The 22,542-nt window shown below is 38.4% G+C and overlaps 1 protein-coding gene across 2 annotated transcripts in view; it reads right to left on the reverse strand.

Annotated features, from left to right (window-relative positions):
* The window catches only part of TBC1D15 (TBC1 domain family member 15), a 76,717-nt gene that overhangs the window by 15,148 nt on the left and 39,027 nt on the right, over positions 1-22,542 (reverse strand). The window contains exons 6-12 of one of the 2 annotated variants that reach the window (XM_055587490.1): positions 21,608-21,710; positions 20,590-20,640; positions 20,079-20,276; positions 18,507-18,635; positions 17,429-17,532; positions 15,715-15,809; positions 2,165-2,281 (exon numbers count right to left, since the gene is read on the reverse strand). In XM_055587490.1, the coding sequence (XP_055443465.1) occupies positions 2,165-2,281; positions 15,715-15,809; positions 17,429-17,532; positions 18,507-18,635; positions 20,079-20,276; positions 20,590-20,640; positions 21,608-21,710 (797 nt within the window). The remainder of the gene's footprint in view (positions 1-2,164; positions 2,282-15,714; positions 15,810-17,428; positions 17,533-18,506; positions 18,636-20,078; positions 20,277-20,589; positions 20,641-21,607; positions 21,711-22,542) is intronic. The other variant, XM_055587498.1, reaches the window with a different exon arrangement.

Genomic DNA, 22,542 nt, shown 5'->3' on the forward strand with positions numbered 1-22,542 from the left:
TAAAATCCCTGGGTATGTTTCAGATAACTTAAGAATGTGGGGTTAATATAGACAAATGGAAACAGCAATTTATCCATATAGCTTGTCTGGGACTCAATGTCTGGAAAAACTGAGCATTCAGGAACGACTTCTGAGAATATACATTAATCCCTACCTCACAATTACCTTTGGAGAGGATGCCTCTTGTTCTCTACGATAAAAGCCCTATTTCCAACAGCGGTTAACAGAAACTGAAATGGCAATGGGTCGGGGTGCTGAACATGTGGAGGTAAGAATGCAGCCTGGAAAAAGCCCTGGTGGTCCAGTGGCTGAGACTCTGCGCTCCCAAAGCAGGGGGAGCCTGGGTTCAATCCATGGTCAGCTAACTAGATCCCATATGACACAATAGCCAAATAAATAAATAAACATATTTTTAAAAATGCCAGCCTGAAATAAAGAGCTGGGCCTCTACCCTCAGTCCAGTATTTACTACTTACGCAGCCCTGAGTCACTCTCTAAATCAATATAACTTTATTCATACAACTGGGATTATTAATCCACTTCTTAAAAGAGGCTGCTAATACAATCAAAATTGAGCAGGACAATACTCGGTCACCTGAAAAGCATTCCAGTCCCTAGTATTTTCAGTGATCCAATTTGGGGTTCATTATAAGTGTGACCCAACAGGACTGGGCACATTTCACATTTTAAAGAGAAATCTGTAATATTCACTTACTGTCATAAGAGGCTGATGCTGCAAGATCCTCAAGGGTTTACATCTTTCCCTAACCCACATATAAGAAGCCAAGAAGAATTCTCGGTTCATAGATACAAACAGTGAAGAAAATATACTCACAGTTCAAGGTTCATTTGGGTTTAATACGACAAATACCCAATTGCCTTCTCCAAAAGAAAGTCTTAAGCTCTATTAAGGTAATCTGGAAACATCCACCCTCACTATCCTCTACTTGGGAGTCACTAACATCAGTAGGTAACTGAGAAACTTGTCCATTCTTTATACTCACTTAAAGGTGGATGCTTAAGAGTTTGTTGGTCCCTTAAAGACAGTTCAAATCCTCTCGTCCCTTAAAATACTGTTTCCTCAGGTTTTCTAGCCCTTAGCATCACTTTTCCCATGCAATGCCCCAATCCAACCTCCAGCCCCAATCTTTCCAACCCATTCCTGGTAGAAAGCAGACTAACCAAGAAAAAAGAGTCAAGTGTCACATGCCCTAGGTAATTATCTGCACCTCTTATCTATGCTATCAAATCAGCATTTTTCTTCACAAGGGAGGAAGCCTATCAAAAAAAGGTTTCCAAACTTTCTCAGGTCACAGTACGCCTCAGGAATTTTTTTCCACGGCATCCCAGGTTCAAAAATATTAGTAACATTTCCATTTATTAAACATATCCAAACAACTAACAGTGAAGGCAATGGCACCCCACTCCAGTACTCTTGCCTGGAAAATCCCATGGACGGAAGAGCCTGGTAGGCTCCAGTCCATGGAGTCGCTAAGAGTCGGGATGACTGAGAGACTTCACTTTAACTTTTCACTTTCATGCATTGGAGAAGGAAATGGCAACCCACTCCAGTATTCTTGCTGGAGAATCCCAGGGACAGAGGAGCCTAGTGGGCTGCCATCTATGGGGTCACACAGAGTTGGACACGACTGAAGTGACTTAGCAGTAGCAGTAGCAAACAACTAAATAAATATGTATATCCTATGAACTTTAGGACCTGCTGGGCACCACACTATATCCCAAACTTTGGAATCCAATTGGATGCCACCATCCTTGTCTATTTTCTCACAGTACTTGCTTATCACAGCAAAGTCAAAAACTCTCCTTTGTAAACACAACTTCATCAGAAGGAAGGAATGTGGTGATCCAGCGCTGAAACCCGGAACAACCCCAGCTAGTAGTTAGGGCAGTGTCCTACAGATGTCCCTCTGTCTCCCTCAAACATGGAGAGCACCCGACACCGGTCCCGGCAGTTTGCCGCGGCGACCCGGCGCGCTCTGCCGCATGGTCTGGGAACCACAGCCTTTTACATTTCCAGCCCCCAGGAGAACAACCCCTGTAAAAACTAGGTCACAGAGCTTTTTACATACATCTAGCAGCTTAAGAAATTTAAATTCTAAATTAAACATACATTTTTAAATGAAGGTATCAGAGGAGAACTTACCTAAATCAAAATCATACATACAGTAGGTCATCAAAATGTCATGAAGCAAAATCAACCCTGGATTATCTTGGCCTTCATAAAACTTGTTTGTTCGATCTGTTCTGTTAACATCTTTTTCTGAGAAAGAAAATCACATATTTGAAAACTTTTAGAATAACAGATTTTTATAAAGCTCGTATCATACAAGTAGTTATTTTTCTTGTTATTAATTTTACTCTCTTACTAAGCTTTTACTTAATGAAAAAGTTAATCAAATTCCATTTCAGATAAGCAATAAAGCTAACATTTTGACATTTTTTTCCAAAGTCAGTCCACCTCCTCCTCTTGGGTATATTTTAAAATATTTTTCAATTTTTATCTAAACAGAAACCTTTCAATTGAATAGCAGGAAATATTTTTAATTAATTGAAACCAACACCAAGTAATAACAGTTCACATTAGTTAGCAATAAAAATGCCAAAAAATAAAAATAAAAAAAATAAAAATGCCAATCATGAATACATGTGATAGGCAGTAGTATTCGAAAACAGTAATGAAAAAAGTTAATATGCAGCCAAGTGTAATCAAAGAGATTTGTTTTCATAATTGCTTCATTCATTATAAGAAGTATTATCAATTTCTTTGTCACGTTCCGTAATCATCTTTAGGACAAATTACTTCCGTATTCTCATATATACATTATTCAGTTTATATGAGCAATCTATTTTAATTCTGAAAAAAATGAAAATCCAAATTTTTCTGGAAATGATTTTAAGACACTAAAAGATCTGGAAACATCACCAGGAGTGTATCTCAACTGGTGCCTACTACATGCATATTGCTGTGAAACACAATTAAAAAGGCATTCCTCAAACTTGAATCCCTCAGTAAATTAAGAAAAAATAACATAAAGAAATTTAAAGTGATTAACCTACTCTATAATCAGTTTTGTTTAAAAGTTATAACTGTTCTCTTCCCCATCCCTGCCCCAGTAAATGGGATAATCTGAAAACATTCTCAATTAACTGTTGTGAAGAGATGAGGAGGTATTTTACAACAAAACAGAATGTAACATAGCATGAGTTTAGATTCTGTAAGAGTGTTTAAAAAATCATAAAGACAACAGTCTAGCTTTCTGCTAAAAGATACTACACTTGATTCAATAAATATAAGCACCTCTCTACAGAACACTGTGAATACATGTTCAAACAAGGAAAAGCAACACCAAACAAATCATGCTATAAATGTCAAATTTCATTTAAAAACAGCTTTCATTCTCATATCATGGTTGATAAAGAGGCACATTGTAAGTTATTTCTATTAACTCAAGCGCAATTTACATAGTCATAATAGCAACATAGAATTTCTTCCCTTACAGGTTTTTAAACACAGTAAAAAATTATTTGTGCCCTCAAGAACTATCTGTATTTCTTTCCTCTTGGGTATTTAGTAGACCTGTCAGGCAGAAAACAAAAAGGTATCAAGAACGATACAAGGGAAGTGTTTCTAGAAAGAAAATAAGCACTGAATTTTTTTTAAAGTCCTCATTAAATCCAACTCTCCAACTTGATGCAGCGAAGACTGAAGAAAAGCACAACTACGCAGACTGCTCCGTTTTACATTCATCGTTACCAGTGTCGAGCGGACCCTGCCTGGCAATCATGCTCTATTTCTCTCATGTGTTCCCTTTCTTTTCATATTATTTTACATCTTCTCCTCTCCCAAGCCGCCAGTACGTTATCCTCCCCCAGCCACACCTTATCTCGGAGGATCTTGCTTCCTATCTGTGAGAAAATGAAAGTTATCTGAAGAGAAATCCATAGACTCCTACTACTTTAACCACACAGCAGCCTCTGTACCCCTAGTCTTCCTCCTCTATCACATTGCTACAAAGCTTCCGTGATTGTAGCTACAACTAAATGCCTCCTCTTGCGCATAAAAGCCATGCCCTAGGCTACTCAAACATAGGGTCCCAGTTAATTCTTGCCTCGTTCTCTAGTTTCATCCGGCATTCAACCATACAATGGCTTCTATCATCATAAAAATCTTTCTTAACCCCACTCTTCCCTCTAATTGCGGCCCCATTTTTTCTGGGTACACCAAAACTTCCTAAAAGAACTGTATATATTGTCTCCATGTCCTCTCATCCCATTTCCTCTCAAACTCACTCCAATCAGGCTGTCACATCCACCACTCCACCAAAACTCCTTTTCCATCAAAATTTTTAGTGATCTCTTTATCACTCTACTCAACAGTCAATCCAAGTTTTCATCTTACTTAACATCCCAGTCACTCCTTCTTTGAAAGGCTTTCAGCTAACCTCAGGACAAACTCTCACGTCTTCTCTCCTTTTTCTCTGGTTGTTTTCTCACCCTCTTTTGCTGATTTCTCCTAATTGTTCCCTGGTGGCTCCGCTGGTAAAGAACCTGCCTGCAATGTGGGAGAACTGGGTTCGATCCCTGGGTTGAGAAGATCCCCTGGAGAAGGGAATGGCTACCCACTCCAGTACTCTGGGCTGGAGAATTTCACAGAGAGAGGAGCCTGGCGGGCTACAATCCATGGGATGGCAGAGAGTCAGACACAACTGAGCAACTAACTCTCTCACTTTTCTTCAATCACGTACTTAACAAGAGGCAGTCTTGTTAAGACTCTACATAACTGTGCAGTCCATGGGGTCACAAACAGTCAGACACAACTGAGCGACCTTCTCTACAAGTTAAAGTGCCTCAGGGCTGTTATCAGACCCCTTCTTCTCTAAATGCATCCACACCCTTGGTAATTTCATCTAGCCTCCTACCATCAGTATGTTGCTGCTGCTACTGCTAAGTCGCTTCAGTCTGTCCGACTCTGTGTGATCCCATCGACAAAAGCCCATCAGGCTCCCCCATCCCTGGGATTCTCCAGGCAAGAACACTGGAGTGGGTTGTCATTTCCTTCTCCAATGCATGAAAGTGAAAAGTGAAAGTGAAGTCGCTCAGTCATGTCCGACTCTTCATGACCCCATGGACTGCAGCCTACCAGGCTCTTCCATCCATGGGATTTTCCAGGCAAGAGTACTGGAGTGGGTTGCCATTGCCTTCTCTGATCAATATGTTGATGATCTCTAAATTTCTATCCCCAGCCCCTAGCTCTCCTCTGAATTCCACACATAATATATCCACTTCCTACTCTTAAGGAAATCCAATAGGCACTCTCAAACTTAACATGTCCAACACTAAATTCTAAATATTCCCCTTCAAACTTGTGTCTCCCACAGTTATCCCTGTTTTAATTAAAAAAAAAAAAGCAACTCTGTACTTCCATTCACCTTAAAAACCTGTTGTCATTCTTAAGTCTGTGCTCTTCTTGTCTGACACTGATGTATCTGTGAAACCTCCTAAATACATGTAAAAATCAACACTGAGACCGCCCACCCACTCCCTCCACCCCTTGCCTAATGCCCTCCCCTGGAGCCACACTGCTGTCCTTGCCCTTCTCCAAACACGAGGAGGTCACGCTGCTACCCTCTGCGCAGAACGCCCTCCACCCTGACAGCTGCACGGCACACACCCTCGGCTTCCAGCAGTCTCTATTCCAGCCTCACTCAAACACTGGGCCCCACTCTCCCTCATCCAGATTACAGCGACTGCCTCAAATGGCCTTTCTACTTGCACCCTGTCCCTCAAAGCTATTCTCCAGATAGGAGCCAGAGTGATTTGTTAAAACAAGTCAAATCACATTACTCTTCTGCTCAAAATCTTCCACTGGCTTTCCATTTCCCTCACAATAAAAGTTCAAGTCTTTACAAAGCACTACAAGGCTCTATGTGATCTGTACCAACACCTCCACCATTTCTACTATGACCTCATCAATTTCTAAACCTCAACTCACTCTGACCACATCTCCCAGCTGTACTTCCCAAGTGCAGCGATCCTGGATATAAATAAGTCTAACACAAGTCATTCCTTTCTGCGTGGAATGCCCATTACCTAGATATGTGCATGGCTCACTCATCCCCCCTTTCAAGTTTCTATTCAAATATAACATCCTCAATAAAACCCTTCTCTCATCACCCAAGTTAAAGCAATGACATCACAACTTAAATTTCATCTTCCCTGACTTGTGTTTCCATTCAGCACTTATCACTAATAACAACATATATTACTTATCTTGTTTAGTGTCTGCTCTTCCCCACAGGAATTTTGCCTGTTTTTTTCATTGGTGAATTCCCAGAGCCTAGAGGAAAACCTCATATATATAATAGGCACTCAGTTCAGTTCAGTCGTGTCCGACTCTTTGCAACCCCATGAACTGCAGCACGCCAGGCCTCCCTGTCCATCACTAAGTCTCGGACTCCACCCAAACCCATGTCCATTGAGTCAGTGATGCCATCCAACCATCTCATCCTCTTTTGTCCCCTTCTTCTCCTGCCTTCAATCTTTCCCAGCATCATATGAGTCAGCTCTTCACATGAGGTAGCCAAAGTATTGGCGTTTCAGCTTCATCAGTCCTTCCAATGAACACTCAAGACTGATCTTCTTTAGGATGGACTGGTTGGGTCTTCTCGCAGTCCAACGGGCTCTCAAGAGTCTTCTCCAACACCATCGGTCAAAAGCATCAATTCTTCGGTGCTCAGCTTTCTTCACAGTCCAACTCTCACATCCATACATGACTACTGGAAAAACCATACCCTTGACTAGATGGACCTTTGCCGGCAAAGTAATGTCTCTGGCTTTTTAATATGCTGTCTAGGTTGGTCATAACTTTCCTTCCAAAGAAGTAAGCATCTTTTAATTTCACGGCTGCAATCACCATCTGCAGTGATTTTGGAGCCCAAAAGGATAAAGTAAGCCACTGTTTCCCCATCTATTTCCCATGAAGTGATGGGACCAGATGCCATGATCTTAGTTTTCTGAATCTTGAGCTTTAAGCCAACTTTTTCACTCTCCTCTTTCACTTTCATCAAGAGGCTCTTTAGTTCTTCACTTTCTGCCATAACTCTACACATGGACATCACCAGATGGCCAACACCGAAATCAGATTGATTACATTCTTTGCAGTCAAAGATGGAAAAGCTCTATACAGTCAGCAAAAGCAAGACCGGGAGCTGACTGTGGCTCAGATCATGAGCTCCTTATTGCCAAATTCAGATTGAAATTGAAGAAAGTGGGGAAAACCACTAGACCATTCAGCTATGACCTAAATCAAATCCCTTATGATTATACAGTGGAAGTGAGAAATAGATTTAAGGGACTAGATATCATAGACATTGTGCCTGATGAACTATGGACAGAGGTTTGTGACACTGTACAGGAGACAGGGATCAAGACCATCCCCAAGGAAAAGAAAGGCAAAATGGCTGTCTAAGGAGGCCTTACAAATAGCTGTGAAAAGAGAAGCAAAAAGCAAAGGAGAAAAGGAAAGATATACCCATTTGAATGCAGAGTTCCAAAGAATAGCAAGGAGAGATAAAAAAGCCTTCCTCAGAATCAACGTAAAGAAATAGAGGAAAACAACAGAATGGGAAAGATTAGAGATGTCTTCAAGAAAATAGAGATACCAAGGAAACATTTCATGCAAAGATGGGTTCAATAAAGGACAGAAATGGTATGGACCTAACAGAAGCAGAAGATATAAAGAAGAGGTGGCAAGAATACACAGAAGAACGGTACAAAAAAGATCTTCACGACCAATATAATCACGATGGTATGATCACTCACCTAGAGCCAGACAACCTGGAATGTGAAGTCAAGTGGGCCTTAGGAAGCATCACTATGAACAAAGCTAGTGGAGGTGATGGAATTCCAGTTGAGCTATTTCAAATCCTAAAAGATGATACTGTGAAAGTGCTGCACTCAATATGTCAGCAAATTTGGAAAACAGAATCCCAGGGACGGGGGAGCCTGTTGGGCTGCCATCTATGGGGTCGCACAGAGTCGGACATGACTGAAGTGACTTAGCAGCAGCAGTAACAGTAGCCACAGGACTGGAAATGGTCAGTTTTCATTCCAATCCCAAAGAAAGGCAATGCCAAAGAATGCTCAAACTACCCCATAACTGCACTTATCTCACACACTAGTAATAGGCACTAAGTAGATATTAAATGAATGAATATATGATTGTCTAAAATAATATGATTTCTAAAAAGACCCTTGGTGATTATAACATGCAGTCAAAGTTAGGAAACAATATGAGTCTAGAGACTCATATTCCTGCCTCTCTTTTTTCCCTAGGTGATATCATCTATTACCATGGATATTTACATTAATAATAACCAAATTTATATAACCTACCCAGACTACTGCAGATTACTGCCACTTGACATTCCATTTGTACATCCTACCTTAAGATATATACGTAACATCTAGTCCAATTTCACTATACTCCATGCCAACAACAACACTGTACTTTGCCAACCAAGGTCCGTCTAGTCAAAGCTATGGTTTTTCCAGTAGTCATGTATGGATGTGAGAATTGGACTATAAAGAAAGCTTCATGCCAAAGAACTGTGGTGTTGGAGAAGACTCTTGAGAGTCCCTTGGACTGCAAGGAGATCCAACCAGTCCATCTTAAAGGAGATCAGTCCTGGGTGTTCATTGGAAAGACTGATGTTGAAGCTGAAACTCCAATACTTTGGCTACCTCATGCAAAGAGGTGACTCATTTGAAAAGACCCTGACGCTGGGAAAGATTGAAAGTGGGAGAAGGGGACGACAGAGGATGAGATGGTTGGATGGCATCACCGACTCAATGGACATGAGTTTGAGTAAGCTCTGGGAGTTGGTGATGGACAGGGAGGCCTGGCGTGCTGCGGTTCATGGGATTACAGAGTCAGACACGACTGAGCGACTGAACTGAACTGATACTCCATGCATCTCACTAAGTAGCACCACCAAATGATCAATTTCTCGAGCCAAGAAACATAGTCCCATCCCTAATTTCTCACAAAGTCTTACCAATTCTATCACAAAATATAACCTGTATCAATCTACCTCTCTACATCTCCACCACCACCATCTCTTGTTTTGGAGTCATTCCTACTAAGTGGTCTCCCTGTTCCTACTCTTATCTTGATTCAATCCAATTTACATACAGCAGAAAAAATGACTTTAAAATATAAATAGGGTTTTACTTCAAATACTTCAACAGTTCCCCTTCATATTTAAAATAAAAGTCACCTTCTTGGCATGATCCACAAGGCCTACAGGCCTTATCTGCATTTTTTTTTTTAATACAGAGAATTCAGGGCTTCCCTGGTGGTCAAGTGGTTATGAATCCACTTTCTAATTCAGGAACACAGGTTCGCAGGAACACAGGTTTGATCTCTGGTCCAGGAGGATCACACATGTCGCAGAGCAGCTCTGTGCCACATCTACCGAGTTCATGCTCTAAAGCCCAAGAGCCGCCAACTATGGAAGCCCGTCCACCTAGAGCCTGTACTCGGCGACCAGACAAGCCAGCACAGTGAGAAGCCCACACACCACAACAGAGAAGAGCCCCAACTCTGCACAACTAGAAAGAGCCCATGCACAGCACCGAAGACCCAGTGCAACAAAAATAAATTTAAAAAATAATAATTACAGAAAATTTATACCAAACAATAAGAAAGAGCTTTTGGTAAGTTTTTCTAAAGTCCTAAGGAATATTTTTGGGAAAATGTATGACAGGAAAAAAAATGCTTTTAAACAAATGATTATATACTTGTATTTGTAAAAAGCACAGTACAGTTGAAAGATCTGATTAGGAAAGAGTCTATGCTATGGAACGATCCAGATAGATGACTTAAGATAATTTACTAACCTTTTCTGAGCTTCAATTTCATAATCTGCTAAAAATGAGAAAATTACAGTAAATTCTGTCTCAATTCAAATTACATAGCAGGCATTTAAAACATCTAAATTTTTCTTTCAATTTCATGGAAACTGAAAACAGGACACAGGAAAGAGTGAGAAGATCAGTCATCACTGCTGCTGCTTGACAAAGGGAAGAAAGGACGGCATGTGGAAGGAAAGGGCTTAAAACACTGGGTTGGTTTTTCTCTAAGATCCCTTTCACTCCCAATGTTTCTAAGCAGGAAGGAACAGTACATTATCGTTTTCCTACTGAAACAGAAAATAGCAGGAGGCTTCAGGTGGAAACTTCAGATAACCCCATTCCTCAAGATCTCCAAACTTTCGCCTTAACCACAGGAAGGATGTGGTTTCCTCTGGTCTAATTTATTTTTCAGGAAAATAAAGATTTTTTCCAATCAAACAAAGATCTCAGCATTTGTCTTTATGTCTACAAAAGCTGCCAAATCAGTCTTTTATGCTGGGATTCCTATGATTTAGACAAATTTTTCTTTCATGGGATGATAGTGATGATCATGGTGGTCAAAAGCATCCCTCAAATCTTTATTTATAAAGCTTACAGATATACAAAACCAAATATAAGAATTTTACAAGTAAGTTTCACTACTATCAAAAACTATCCTAAAATTATATAGAGGCCATGCAACAAACAGTAAGCATTAAAACTGGGTACTGCTCTTATTAACTATATGACATTTATGCTCTCAATGCTTCAGTTTTCTTTATCTGTAAAATGGAAGTTATGAGCTAAACTTTTCAGGTAAACATGTATAACAGTGACTATGCACACCTTCAGTAACTTATACCAACCTGGCCTTTATCATAAGAGCCAGACAATCCAGTAACTCTTTGGTAAAAGTAATTCTTTTAATGTAAAATTCTATCGAGTATCTCTTCTTCAGAGAATAAATATTCCCAGATGAAGTTATGCAGTTCTTAAATACTGATAAAGATTTACTATCTGGAGTCATTTATTTGATTAAAAAATAAAATATATGTATAATTAAAGAAGGTCTTGAAGGATATAAGCCAAAGCCTCTTAACCATTGCTGTTTTCTTTGAATGACAGAAACAAGATTTTTATTTCATTCTCTTAGGCTCATCTATAGTTTCTAATTTTTCTATAATAAACAAGGTATTTCTGTAAGGAGGAATACGATCATTTTTTAATGAAATTAACAAGCAAATAAAGTTAAATATTTCTTTAATTCATTTTTGGAACTCAAAATATATTAGTACTTATACTGGCTGCACTCATATTCCTATTGGAAGAGACAACCAAGAATATTAAATACACATTTTAAAACATTTTCCATTCTGATTTCTCTCTTTTTTTAAACTATAATTGACTTACAGTATTAGTTTCAGGTATGTAACATAGTGATAATATTTTTATATATTATACTCCATTTAAAATTACTACAGGATAACAGCCACATTTCTCTGTACTGTACAATATATCCTTTTGCTTATCTATCTTATGCATAGTAGTGTGTATCTCTTAACACCGTACTCCTATCTTGGCCCATCCCTCTTCCCTCTTCCCACTGATAACCACAAGTTTGTTTTCTACATCTATTATTCCGTTTCTGTTTTCTCATACACATTTGGGTCACTGTATTTTTTTTATATTTCATATATAACAGGTAATAGATTATTCATCTTTCACCTTTCTCTTATTTCACCATACATAATACTCTCTAGGTCTACCCGCACCACTGCAAATGGGAGAAATTCATTCTTTTTTATGGCTGAGTAAGGTCAGTTTTCATTCTAATCCCAAAGAAAGGCAATGCCAAATAATGCTCAAACTACCACATAATTACACTCATCTCACACGCTAGTAAAGTAATGCTCAAAATTTTCCAAGCCAGGCTTCAGCAATACAAGACCCATGAACTTCCGGATGTTCAAGCTGGTTTTAGAAAAGGCAGAGGAACCAGAGATCAAATTGCCAACACCCGCTGGATCATCGAAAAAGCAAGAGAGTTCCAGAAAAACATCCATTTCTGCTTTACTGACTATGCCAAAGCCTTTGACTGTGTGGATCACAATAAACTGTGGAACATTCTGAAACAGATGGGAATACCAGACCACCTGACATGCCTCTTGAGAAACATATATGCAGGTCAGGAAGCCAGTTAGAACTGGACATGGAACAGACTGGTTCCTAATAGGAAAAGGAGTACGTCAAGGCTGTATATTGTCACCCTGCTTATTTAACTTCTACGCAGAGTACATCATGAGAAATGCTGGGCTGGAAGAAGCACAAGCTGGAATCAAGACTGCTGGGAGAAATATCAATAACTTTAGATAAGCAGATGACACCACCCTTATGGCACAAAGTGAAGAGGAACTAAAGAGCCTCTTGATGAAAAGTGAAAGAGGAGAGTGAAAAAGTTGGCTTAAAGCTCAACATTCAGAAAATGAAGATCATGGCATCCAGTCCCATCACTTCATGGGAAATAAATGGGGAAACAGTGTCAGACTTTATTTTTGGGGGCTCCAAAATCACTGCATATGGTGACTGCAACCATGAAATTAAAAAACGCTTACTCCTTGGAAGAAAAGTTATGGCCAACCTAGATAGCATATTCAAAAGCAGAGATATTACTTTGCCAACAAAGGTCCATCTAGTCAAGGCTATGGTTTTTCCAGTGGTCATGTATGGATGTGAGAGTTGGACTGTGAAGAAAGCTGAGCACCAAAGAATTGATACTTTTGAACTGTGGTGTTGGAAAAGACTCTTGAGAATCCCTTGGACTGCAAGGAGATCCAACCAGTCCATTCTAAGGCAGATCAGTCCTGGGTGTTCTTTGGAAGGACTGATGCTGAAGCTGAAACTCCAATACTTTGGCCACCTCATGCGAAGAGTTGACTCATTGGAAAAGACTCTGATGCTGGGAGGGGACTGGGGCAAGGAGGAGAAGGGGACAACAGAGGATGAGATGGCTGGATGGAATCACCGACTCGATGGACATGAATTTGGGTGGGCTCCGGGAGTTGGTAATGGACAGGGAGGCCTGGTGTGCTGCGATTCATGGGGTCGCAAAGAGTTGGACACGACTGAGAGACTGAACTGCACTAAATGGTAGTTCTATTTTTAGTATTCTGAAGGCCCTCCATACTGTTTTTTATAGTGGCGCACCAACTTACATTTCCCATCAAAAGTGTACAAGGATTCCTTTTTAATCACATCACCAACATTAGTTATCTGTCGTCTTTTTAAATGATAGCCTTCTGTCAGGTATGAAGTAGTATCTGTGGTTTTGATTTGCATTTCTCTGCTGGTTAGTACTGCTGAGCATCTTCCCATGTGCCTGTTGGCCATCTGGATGTCTTCGTTGGAAAGTATCTATTCAGGTCTTCTGTCCATTTTTTAATTGATTTTTTTGAGCCGTTTATGTATTTTTGGGTGCTAACCATTTAAAGGTCCTATCATTTACAAATATTTTCTCCCATCCAGAAACGGGCTTTCATTTTGTCAATGGTTTCTTTTGCCGTGAAATAGCTTTTAAGTTTTTATTAGTTCCATTTGGTTACTTTTGCTTTAGTTTCCTTTGCCTTAGGAGACAAATCCAAAAAAAAATGCTATGATTTACGTCAAAGAGTACCTTGCCTATGTTCTCTTCTAGGAATTTTATGGTTTCACACCTCACATTTAGGTATTTAATCCATTTTTAGTTTATACTTTTATATACGGTGTGAGGAAATGTTCTAATCTGTTTTATACACAGCTCTTCAGTTTTCCCAGCACCCTTTAATGAAGAGACTATCTTTTCTGCATTATATATTCTTTCCTCCTTTGTTGTGGATTAAATAACCGTAAGTAAGTGAGTTTGTTTCTGGGCTCTCTATTCTGTCCCACTGGGACTTATGTATGTTTTTGTTTCAGTACCATGCTGTTTCCATAACTGTAGCTTTGTAGTATAGTCTGAAGTCAAGAAAGCATAATACCTCCAGCTTTTTTTTTGTCTCAAGATTACTTTGGCATTTTGGGGGTCTTCTGCAGTTACATTATTAATTTTAGGATTATCTGTTCTAGTTTTGTGGAAAATGTCATACATTTTCAACCTCCGCCCCTTCTCCTTCTGGGACTCCCATAATGCAAATGTTGGTATAGTTCATGTTGTCCCAGTGGTCCCTTACACTGTTCTTTTTTTTTTTCTTTTTGCTGTTCTGGTTAGATGATTTCCATTATTCTATCTTCCAGACCATTTATGTGCTCTGTATCATCCAGTCTACTATTAATTCCTTACAGTGTGTTTTTCATTTCAGTCTGTATTTTTCAGTTCTTTTTTCTATTTTCTGTGTTATTACTCATAAAAACGCTTTGAATTCTTTATCTGGTAAACTGCTTATTTCTGTTTCATTAGCTGTTTTTTCAGGGGTTTTCTCTTACTCTTTCAATTGAAACAAATTCCTCTGTCTTCTTGTTTTGTTTAATCTTTACCTAATTTCATAGAGAAACAGCTTACGGGTGTCATTATGTGGGGAAATCCCTATACAGTCAGCATGTGCCCATGGCTTTGGAGGGAAAGCTGGATTCATCCTGAACACAGGTCACGTTTTCCCTGAGAGCATGATGGTAGCTATCACCTTGGGAGGAGGTGTGGCTCAAGATGGAGGGGCTAGGGCCAGAGCCGGCTATGAGCTGCTGTCTGACCCTCTGCTGTCATCTCCCTTTCAGGGACAGGGTCAGGACTCAAATTCCTGGAGCACAAGCCCCAGGGGTCAGTCTGAGTGGGTTCTCTTCCCTCTAAGTATGTACCCTATACACCTCTCCCAGTGGGAACAGTGGTAGAATAAGAGGTGCTAATCTGGGCACTCCAAGTGTGGAGGCATGGGCTACGGGTCCTGCAAAGGGCATAGATCCAGACTGCTTCTGATATTCTGCCTGTAATGGGTGCCCCCCACCCTGTTCATATGCTGCTTCACGCCTGAGTTGCTTCTGTATCTCACAGCCTGTCTCCCAAACAGGACTACAGAGTGTCTGTTTAGCTCAGGCCAGGACGGTACAAGGGTGGTTAGCTTTTGATCCACCCTCTCCACCCTACCTCAAGTAAGTATGTGCACCCTCCTCAAGAGCAGAATTCAGGCTTCCTACAAGCCTCCTGTTAGGCCCACTCGCCCTCCAACCAGCCAAGGAGGCTCATTTTTCATGTGCTGGACCCCATGACTGTGGTACCTAGTATGTGGCTCAACCCACTCAGTCCCCAAGGAGAACCTCTACCCATGTAATTTCCTGAGTCCTCTCCCAGCGACACAAGTCCCAACCTCATCACTTGTCTTCCTTTCCTATTCAATATCATGTATATCTTTCTCTCGGCTTTGACTGTGCAGGACTCTCTTCGCTAGTCTCCAGTTAGTTTTCAGTGAAAATTGTTCCACGTGTAGATTTTTGATGTGTTTAGGGGGAAAGGTAAGTTTTGCATCCTCTACTCCATCTTGTCTCTCTAAGACACAGCTTTATGACCTTATTATCTGGCCCAAGTTCACAACAATGTTAGTTTCCTCAGAAGGCTACAGAGCCAGAGCGAGGCCTGCAGCTAGAAAGAGCACCTAAATCATATTCCAAAGGCTGTCCTAGGAGGTTTGAGGTATTTTCATGGTAAGAATCTTTGCCACAAGCCTCTGATTTTTTATTTGGGCCCTAACTCTCACTATATATCTTCATTTCTTAAATCTCATCAAAACTTCCATGCAATCCTTTCAAACATTTCCAAAATTAAGAAAAAATTACCGATAAGACTTCTATAATCTCTTAACCTCGAATTTCTTTTCTCTTGTTCCTCGCTGACAGATTTCCACTGCAGTTTCATTCTGAAGTATTCATCACTATAAAAAACAATTTTACACCAAAAAAAAAAGTTACTTGAACACCTAAAAAAAATTCTAATATATCAAAGCATTTATGATGCTGCTGCCGCTGCTAAGTCGCTTCAGTCGTGTCCGACTCTCGGCAACCCCATAGACGGCAGCCCACCAGGCTCCCCCGTCCCTGGGATTCTCCAGGCAAGAACACTGGAATGGGTTGCCATTTCCTTCTCCAATGCATGAAAGTGAAAAGTGAAAGTGAAGTCGCTCAGTCGTGTCTGACTCTTAGCGACCCCATGGACTGCAGCCTACCAGGCTCCCCCGTCCATGGAATTTGCCAGGCAAGAGTATTGGAGTGGGCTGCCATGCTAATGAGATATAAACTTACAAATGACAGTGAATGTTTCAAGTTATAATAAATCAGTAAAAACAAAGGAAAAAGAAAATAACCTTATGTCATAAGCTTTGTTTAAACTACATGATTAATTTACATGAGATTTTAAGGAAACATTATTTAAATCCTTAATATCAGACCTAAACTTATTCCTGTCATTAAATACTTTATAACCACTAGAGTTTCTGAATAATGACAAATATTCGGTTGGCCAAAAAGCTTGTTTGGCCAACCCAATATAAACTTTTTGGCCAACCCAATATAAACCTAAGGAAAAAAAATTTCTTTTTACTTTAATGTAACATAAGAGTGCCATTTTCCAAGCAGTTTACTGCAGAAATTTGTTGATGTGAAAATGTCTAAGAAGTTCTGGCAAACATATTGAGATGAGAAAGGACTGTGTGACTTTGAATATATATATAATGACTGAAAATGAGCTTTAAATTAAAGGTTAGACTGACGAACTGGGAATAAGTCAAACTGGACAGTTGGTCTGTGTTTCTTTTTAAGTTTTTTCCTAATTAAGTTTTAATTACTTAGAAACACACTTCCCAAAAAAAGAATCAAAGACCAGTTTATAAGAGCACCAGGAAAATAATTTAAAGGCAATTAACCTAAATAGCAAATACTCTAATGAACCATTTTTATAATTTCATAATAAACTATAAAAATGAATCAAGATAAATGAGATATATTTAAAAATCTATATCTAAGTATGTTTAAAATGTAGATACAAAGGAACTAGAATTTTTTTAACCATCTTTCAATATATTCACCAATGTAATTGCAATAAAATCTCTCTAATAAGCATTTCTGGTTTGAAATTAACTACTGCACTCATAACAGAGAAGGCAATGACAACCCACTCTAGTACTCTTGCCTGGAAAATCCCATGGATGGAGGAGCCTGGTAGGCTGCAGTCCATGGAATCGCTAGGAGTCAGACGCGACTGAGCGACTTCACTTTCACTTTTCACTTTCATGCACTGGAGAAGGAAATGGCAACCATTCCAGTGTCCTTGCCTGAAGAATCCCAGGAACGGGGGAGCCTGATGGGCTGCTGTCTATGGGGTTGCCTAGAGTCGGAAATGACTGAAGCGACTTCACAGCAGCAGCAGCACTGCACTCATAATGTTTAAATTAAAAAAATGAAAATAAGAACATACTCCCATATCCCAGTATATTACACTTTATATGGGTAAGTTACTTGGGTTTCTTAAGTAAGCATACAAAAGACCATTACTTACGTCTTTTGTTTTTGTAACTGAGTTCTTTCCTCTTTGGTACTGTCCCAAGGAAAATAACCCAGAAGAAATTTCCATGCTTGTTTTCTCAATACATGACTAAGCCCCTGAAGAAAATATGCATATTAAACACACTTGTAAAAAATGAATGCAATATTTTATCTTACAAAACTTGCATATAAACAGAAAAACTAATGATTAAGAGATAGTTTTATACAGGCATATCTCATTTTACTGCACTTTGTTTCACTGCATTTCTCAAATATTGCATTTTTTAATTCAATTAAACATCTGTGACAAGCCTGTGTCAAACAAATCTGTGCAATAATTTTTTAACAGCATTTGTCATTTCATGTCTCTGAGTTGCAATCTGGTAGTTCTTGCAATATTTCAAGCTGTTTCATTATTATTTGTTATGGTGATTTGTGATCAGTGATCTCTGATGTTACTGTTATTAAATCTTTTTGTTTTGTATTTTTTTAATTAAAATATGTACATTTTTCCTTAGACATGACACTGTTGAACAATTAATCAACTAAATACAGTACACAGCATAAGTGTAATTTTTATATGCACTGGGAAATCAAAAAATTTGACTTGCTTATCTACAATATTCACTTTACTGCAGCAGTCTAGAACGCATCCACAATATCTCCAAGGTACGTATATATATGAAAATAGCTCAATTCAGTGAATACTACCTTGTTTTTGACTTTGAGATTCTAAAGATGTAAGCAGCTGCCAGAAAACATAAACAATGAAGAGTATACAGGAGACTGTACAGCTGACAGTGGAACTGATTAGTCTTCCTAAACCCAAACCCTACAGGAAAAGGCAGCTATCACAGAGAAACACACCACCTTCTTCATATCACCCACAGAACTTCCAAGTAAGAAAGAGTGCCTTTCCACAGGCTTAACAGTATATCCCTCCAACCCAACCCTCAAGGACATCACAAGCACTTCACTCTGTCCTACAGGGATTTGAAAATATCATTCATCAAAATGGAGTTCATCTCTCCAACATTTCAAAGAAAAAAGAAAACTTAAATACCAACAATTTAAAATACTAAAGTAATTACCCCTCTAAATATCATCTGCTTCATATTATCTACATTTAAAATTCTTCCTTCAGAATCAACGTTCTTAGTCCATTCTTCCAATGATACTGGCTCTCTCCTTTGAACAACAGGTCTTTCGCCCAAATCAATCTAAAATAAGAAGATAAGCAAAAAGGACACCTTTCACAAGTGAAATGAAATCAAAGTATATAGCAACTAAAACTAAAATACTATTACTCACACATAAGTTCCAACATTTCTAATATTTTCCCTTAGTTTCCAATATTAGTTTATAAACTGCAATAACACTACATACATTTTTCTCTCCTACTAAACACACAAATAACTGAGTGATAAATTCAGAAACAGAAAAACATTGGCTACTTTGGGTTTCAATTACCTAAGTATAGAACATTCAACATATAAATTCTAAAACAAACCCTTCAAACTAAATGGTATGCTATATTATTTTTAAAAAATAGAGTACTATTCCATTCATATTCTAAAATTAAGTTTTCTTCCAAACTAAAATTGGTAGCTCTCAGAATTGATTCATGATTCATTAGCTTCACACTGCATTTTATACAGTTTTTTATTCAATTAATGTTGGTAATTTTTAAATGCCATTTGTAAGATAAGTTCTTTAAGTAAGTGTGTGTGTGTGTGTGTGTGTGTGTGTTAGTTGCTCAGTTGTATCGAACTCTTTGCAACCCCACGGATTGCAGCCCGCCAGGCTCCTCTGTCCATGGGATTCTCCACACAAGAGTACTGGAGTGGGTTGCCATTTCCTTCTCTGTTAAGTACTATAATTTAGATATTTCATAATATTCTGTGTGGAGCCTAGAATTGTAACAAATTCAAGTCTTGTTGAGCAAATGTAAAGATCTGACATAATTCAAAGCCAAAATTCATCTTACTTAAAAAGAAAATATTCACATGAGAATGAAAGCCCAAGAGTAGTGTCCTGACTAGCTGCCTGTGTAGAGTAACTGGGAAACAAAAATCTGGAACAGAACTGTGGGCAACATGCAAGGCTTACTATTTACTCACTCCTATGCACTCAGTGGACTTCCCTGGTGGCTCAGATGGTAAAGCGTCTGCCTACAACACAGGAGACCCAGGTTCAATCCCTACGTTGGGAAGATCTCCTGGAGAAGGAAATGGCAACCCACTCCAGGTATTCTTGCTTGGAAAATCCCAAGGATGGAGGAGCCTGGTAGGCTACAGTCCACGGGGTCACAGAGAGTCGGACACGACTGAGCGACTTCACTATGCACTCAATGAAACGAACAACCTATTCATTATTATCAAAAAGTAATCAAAGAAAAGAGATCTAACACTGATGAATAGACAAGGAAAGCAGTATAGTTGGTGAAGAAACAACCAAGAATCTGGTGGCAGGACAAGCCTGAATTGTTATCTGTCAGCAAAAAGTTATAAGAAAGGATTGTGAGAAAGAAGCCAGGTATGACCAAAACTGAGTTTCTATATATCATTTAATTTCTATATTTCTATAGAAATGCATTTCCGTAGCATTAAAAAGCATTTCTCCTGCTAAAATACAAGAGCTATATTAACACAAACTCCACTCACCTTTGTGATGACTTCAAATCCTGGTTCTTCTTGTTGATTTATCTTTAAGCCTGGAATAGCATCACTAAGAAAATCTGCCATCTCTGAAGGTGGTCGCTGATGCACAGAAGGATCACTGCCTCTTAAACTATCAAAAATGTAGTTTGTGACTTTGGAAAATCCTACCATAGTTGCTGTATAAGGATCCTTTTTAATTTTCTATGTAGTAAGGAGAAAAATATTGGCACAATTAAATCAAATAAACAATAAAAATACTTCATGATAAGATTAGCATAAGAGCAAAGTTTTTTAAAAGGGGGAGGGAAATCAGAGCTAAAACAGTATTCTAAGATTATTTTAAAATTTCATTTCTTTCTGGGAAGAAAAATTTAAATTTTCTAAGCCAATTTTTTCATTTGGTTAAAATAGCGTATTAAATGACAAGCTAACACTACTGATTGAATTGCAGATAAACAAATGATTTGCAGGCTTCATTCAATCTGCATACACCAGAAATATATGCAGTGCTTACTTTCCACTGATGAATGGCCCACAACAGCTTTCTTCTGTCTAGTAGTCCTGCCTTCACAAAAAAAAAATACTTCTTAAAGTGTGCAGTACCACACTAATACAAAATATCTGACAGCTAAGTTTAAACACTCACAATATTTAAATATTAGCTGACATATACAGGTAACTCATGCCAGTAAGAGTAATTTGTTTTGGACACTGCTGTCCTAGAAAACAGTAAAAAAACATTTTTCTACTGCAAAAGTTATTTCTAAATCCCAAACTGCCTGCTTATTCATATTTAGCAAAACAGCTACTTCTTAAAGGTCTATCTTTAAAATGATTATTTTTCATAATAAGAAAAACTGTTCCCTCACTTTTTATTTTAATCAGCGTTCAAGAGCTCTCCTGTCCTCCTTCCTAAAAAGTCCCCACTTCATTGTCAGAACCAAGAAAAGAACATCTAGGACAAATTAAGCACTCAAGCATTTGTTGAATGAATAAGTGAATAAACAAATGAGTCAACAAAAATGCCATTAAGTTTACATAGAAATCTGAGTAAAAAATTATCTTTAGTTCTGCCTGTGCTTTTTAGCCAAATTCAAGGATATACTCAAATACTTGAAGAGGAATTAGACTAACCTGACCCCAAATGAACCTTCTTAAATGGAAAATAAAAATTCAAACCAGATGATACATACTATTTCTATAGGATGATACATACTGTTTCTATAAAATTACAGAGAATAGTTCTATAAAGTTTACACACAAACAGACATGTGCCTCATTCTGCATCATCTCTAAGAAAGTAAGAGGTAGCATGTATATAAAATAATGGGGTCAGACTAACAGATTAATACAAAACAGACAGAGGATGAGATGGCTGGATGGCATCACCGACTCAATGGACATGAGTCTGGGTGAACTCTGGGAGTTGGTGATGGACAGGGAGGCCTGGCGTGCTACGGTTCATGGAGCTGCAAAGAGTCGGACACGACTGAGCGATTGAACTGAACTGAACTGAGACTTAAGAAACATACTTGTATTAGACCATATGCTGGTTCATCAAGAAGATTTTCAAAAGACTGTGAAAGACTCTTATTCTGACAATTCACAAGAAGTGTTCTTTTGTCCTGTGGAGATCTGTAATTAAAAAAAAAGGGCTTTGTAGAAAACAGTGGCACACTGCATCAGTGATACCTCATAATTACTATGCATAGTCATGTTTCCTTAACAACAACAACAACCTTAGATGTCCAGTTCCATGGCAATTTCCCATCAAGACAGCATTAGCAAGTATTTAGTTAACTATCTTAAGTGAGTTCCAAAACTACATGAAACTACTAAATTAACAAATAAAAAAGGATGAAGTGTATTTCTATTTTATTTTATTCAAGAGAACTAAATTATAATGAACCCAAACCCAAACTCTTATTTAGAATATAGTAAAAAATCCTTACAAATATATCTTCCCTTATTATAAGAATATATTTTCTCTTATAAAGAAAGTTGAAGCACCCTTCAGGATTCATTGATATACGTAATATGTACACTATAGGAAAACATCCTATTTTGAAATGGACACTTCACAGCTTGGGAGTATTTCAATATAAGATGTTAAAAATATAAGATACAAAAGATTATCTGTTAAAGATCATTAATTATGCAAATAATTATCATAACATACATGGCTGTAATGTACAGTTCACTTAACAGTGTATTTTTAGTTCTTGCTTATTAAGGTCTGGACACAAGTTTTTCTTCACATTTCCTAGTAACTACAGAATAAACAAAATGCTTTCCAAAAAGAGACCCAATTTGAAGTAAACAAATGAATTAGCCAGTCTTTTTCTATTCAAAAGTTTTATAAGTTAGTAAGCCAGCTGTAATAAATCCACAACTTCTGTGTTTAAAAACAAAAATTAAATGCAGTTTTGCTGCTATCTACTTCTAGTTTATTATAAAAACTTGAGAT

This window comes from Bubalus kerabau, chromosome 1 (assembly GCF_029407905.1).
Source record: "Bubalus kerabau isolate K-KA32 ecotype Philippines breed swamp buffalo chromosome 1, PCC_UOA_SB_1v2, whole genome shotgun sequence".
NCBI classification, from domain to species: domain Eukaryota; kingdom Metazoa; phylum Chordata; class Mammalia; order Artiodactyla; family Bovidae; genus Bubalus; species Bubalus kerabau.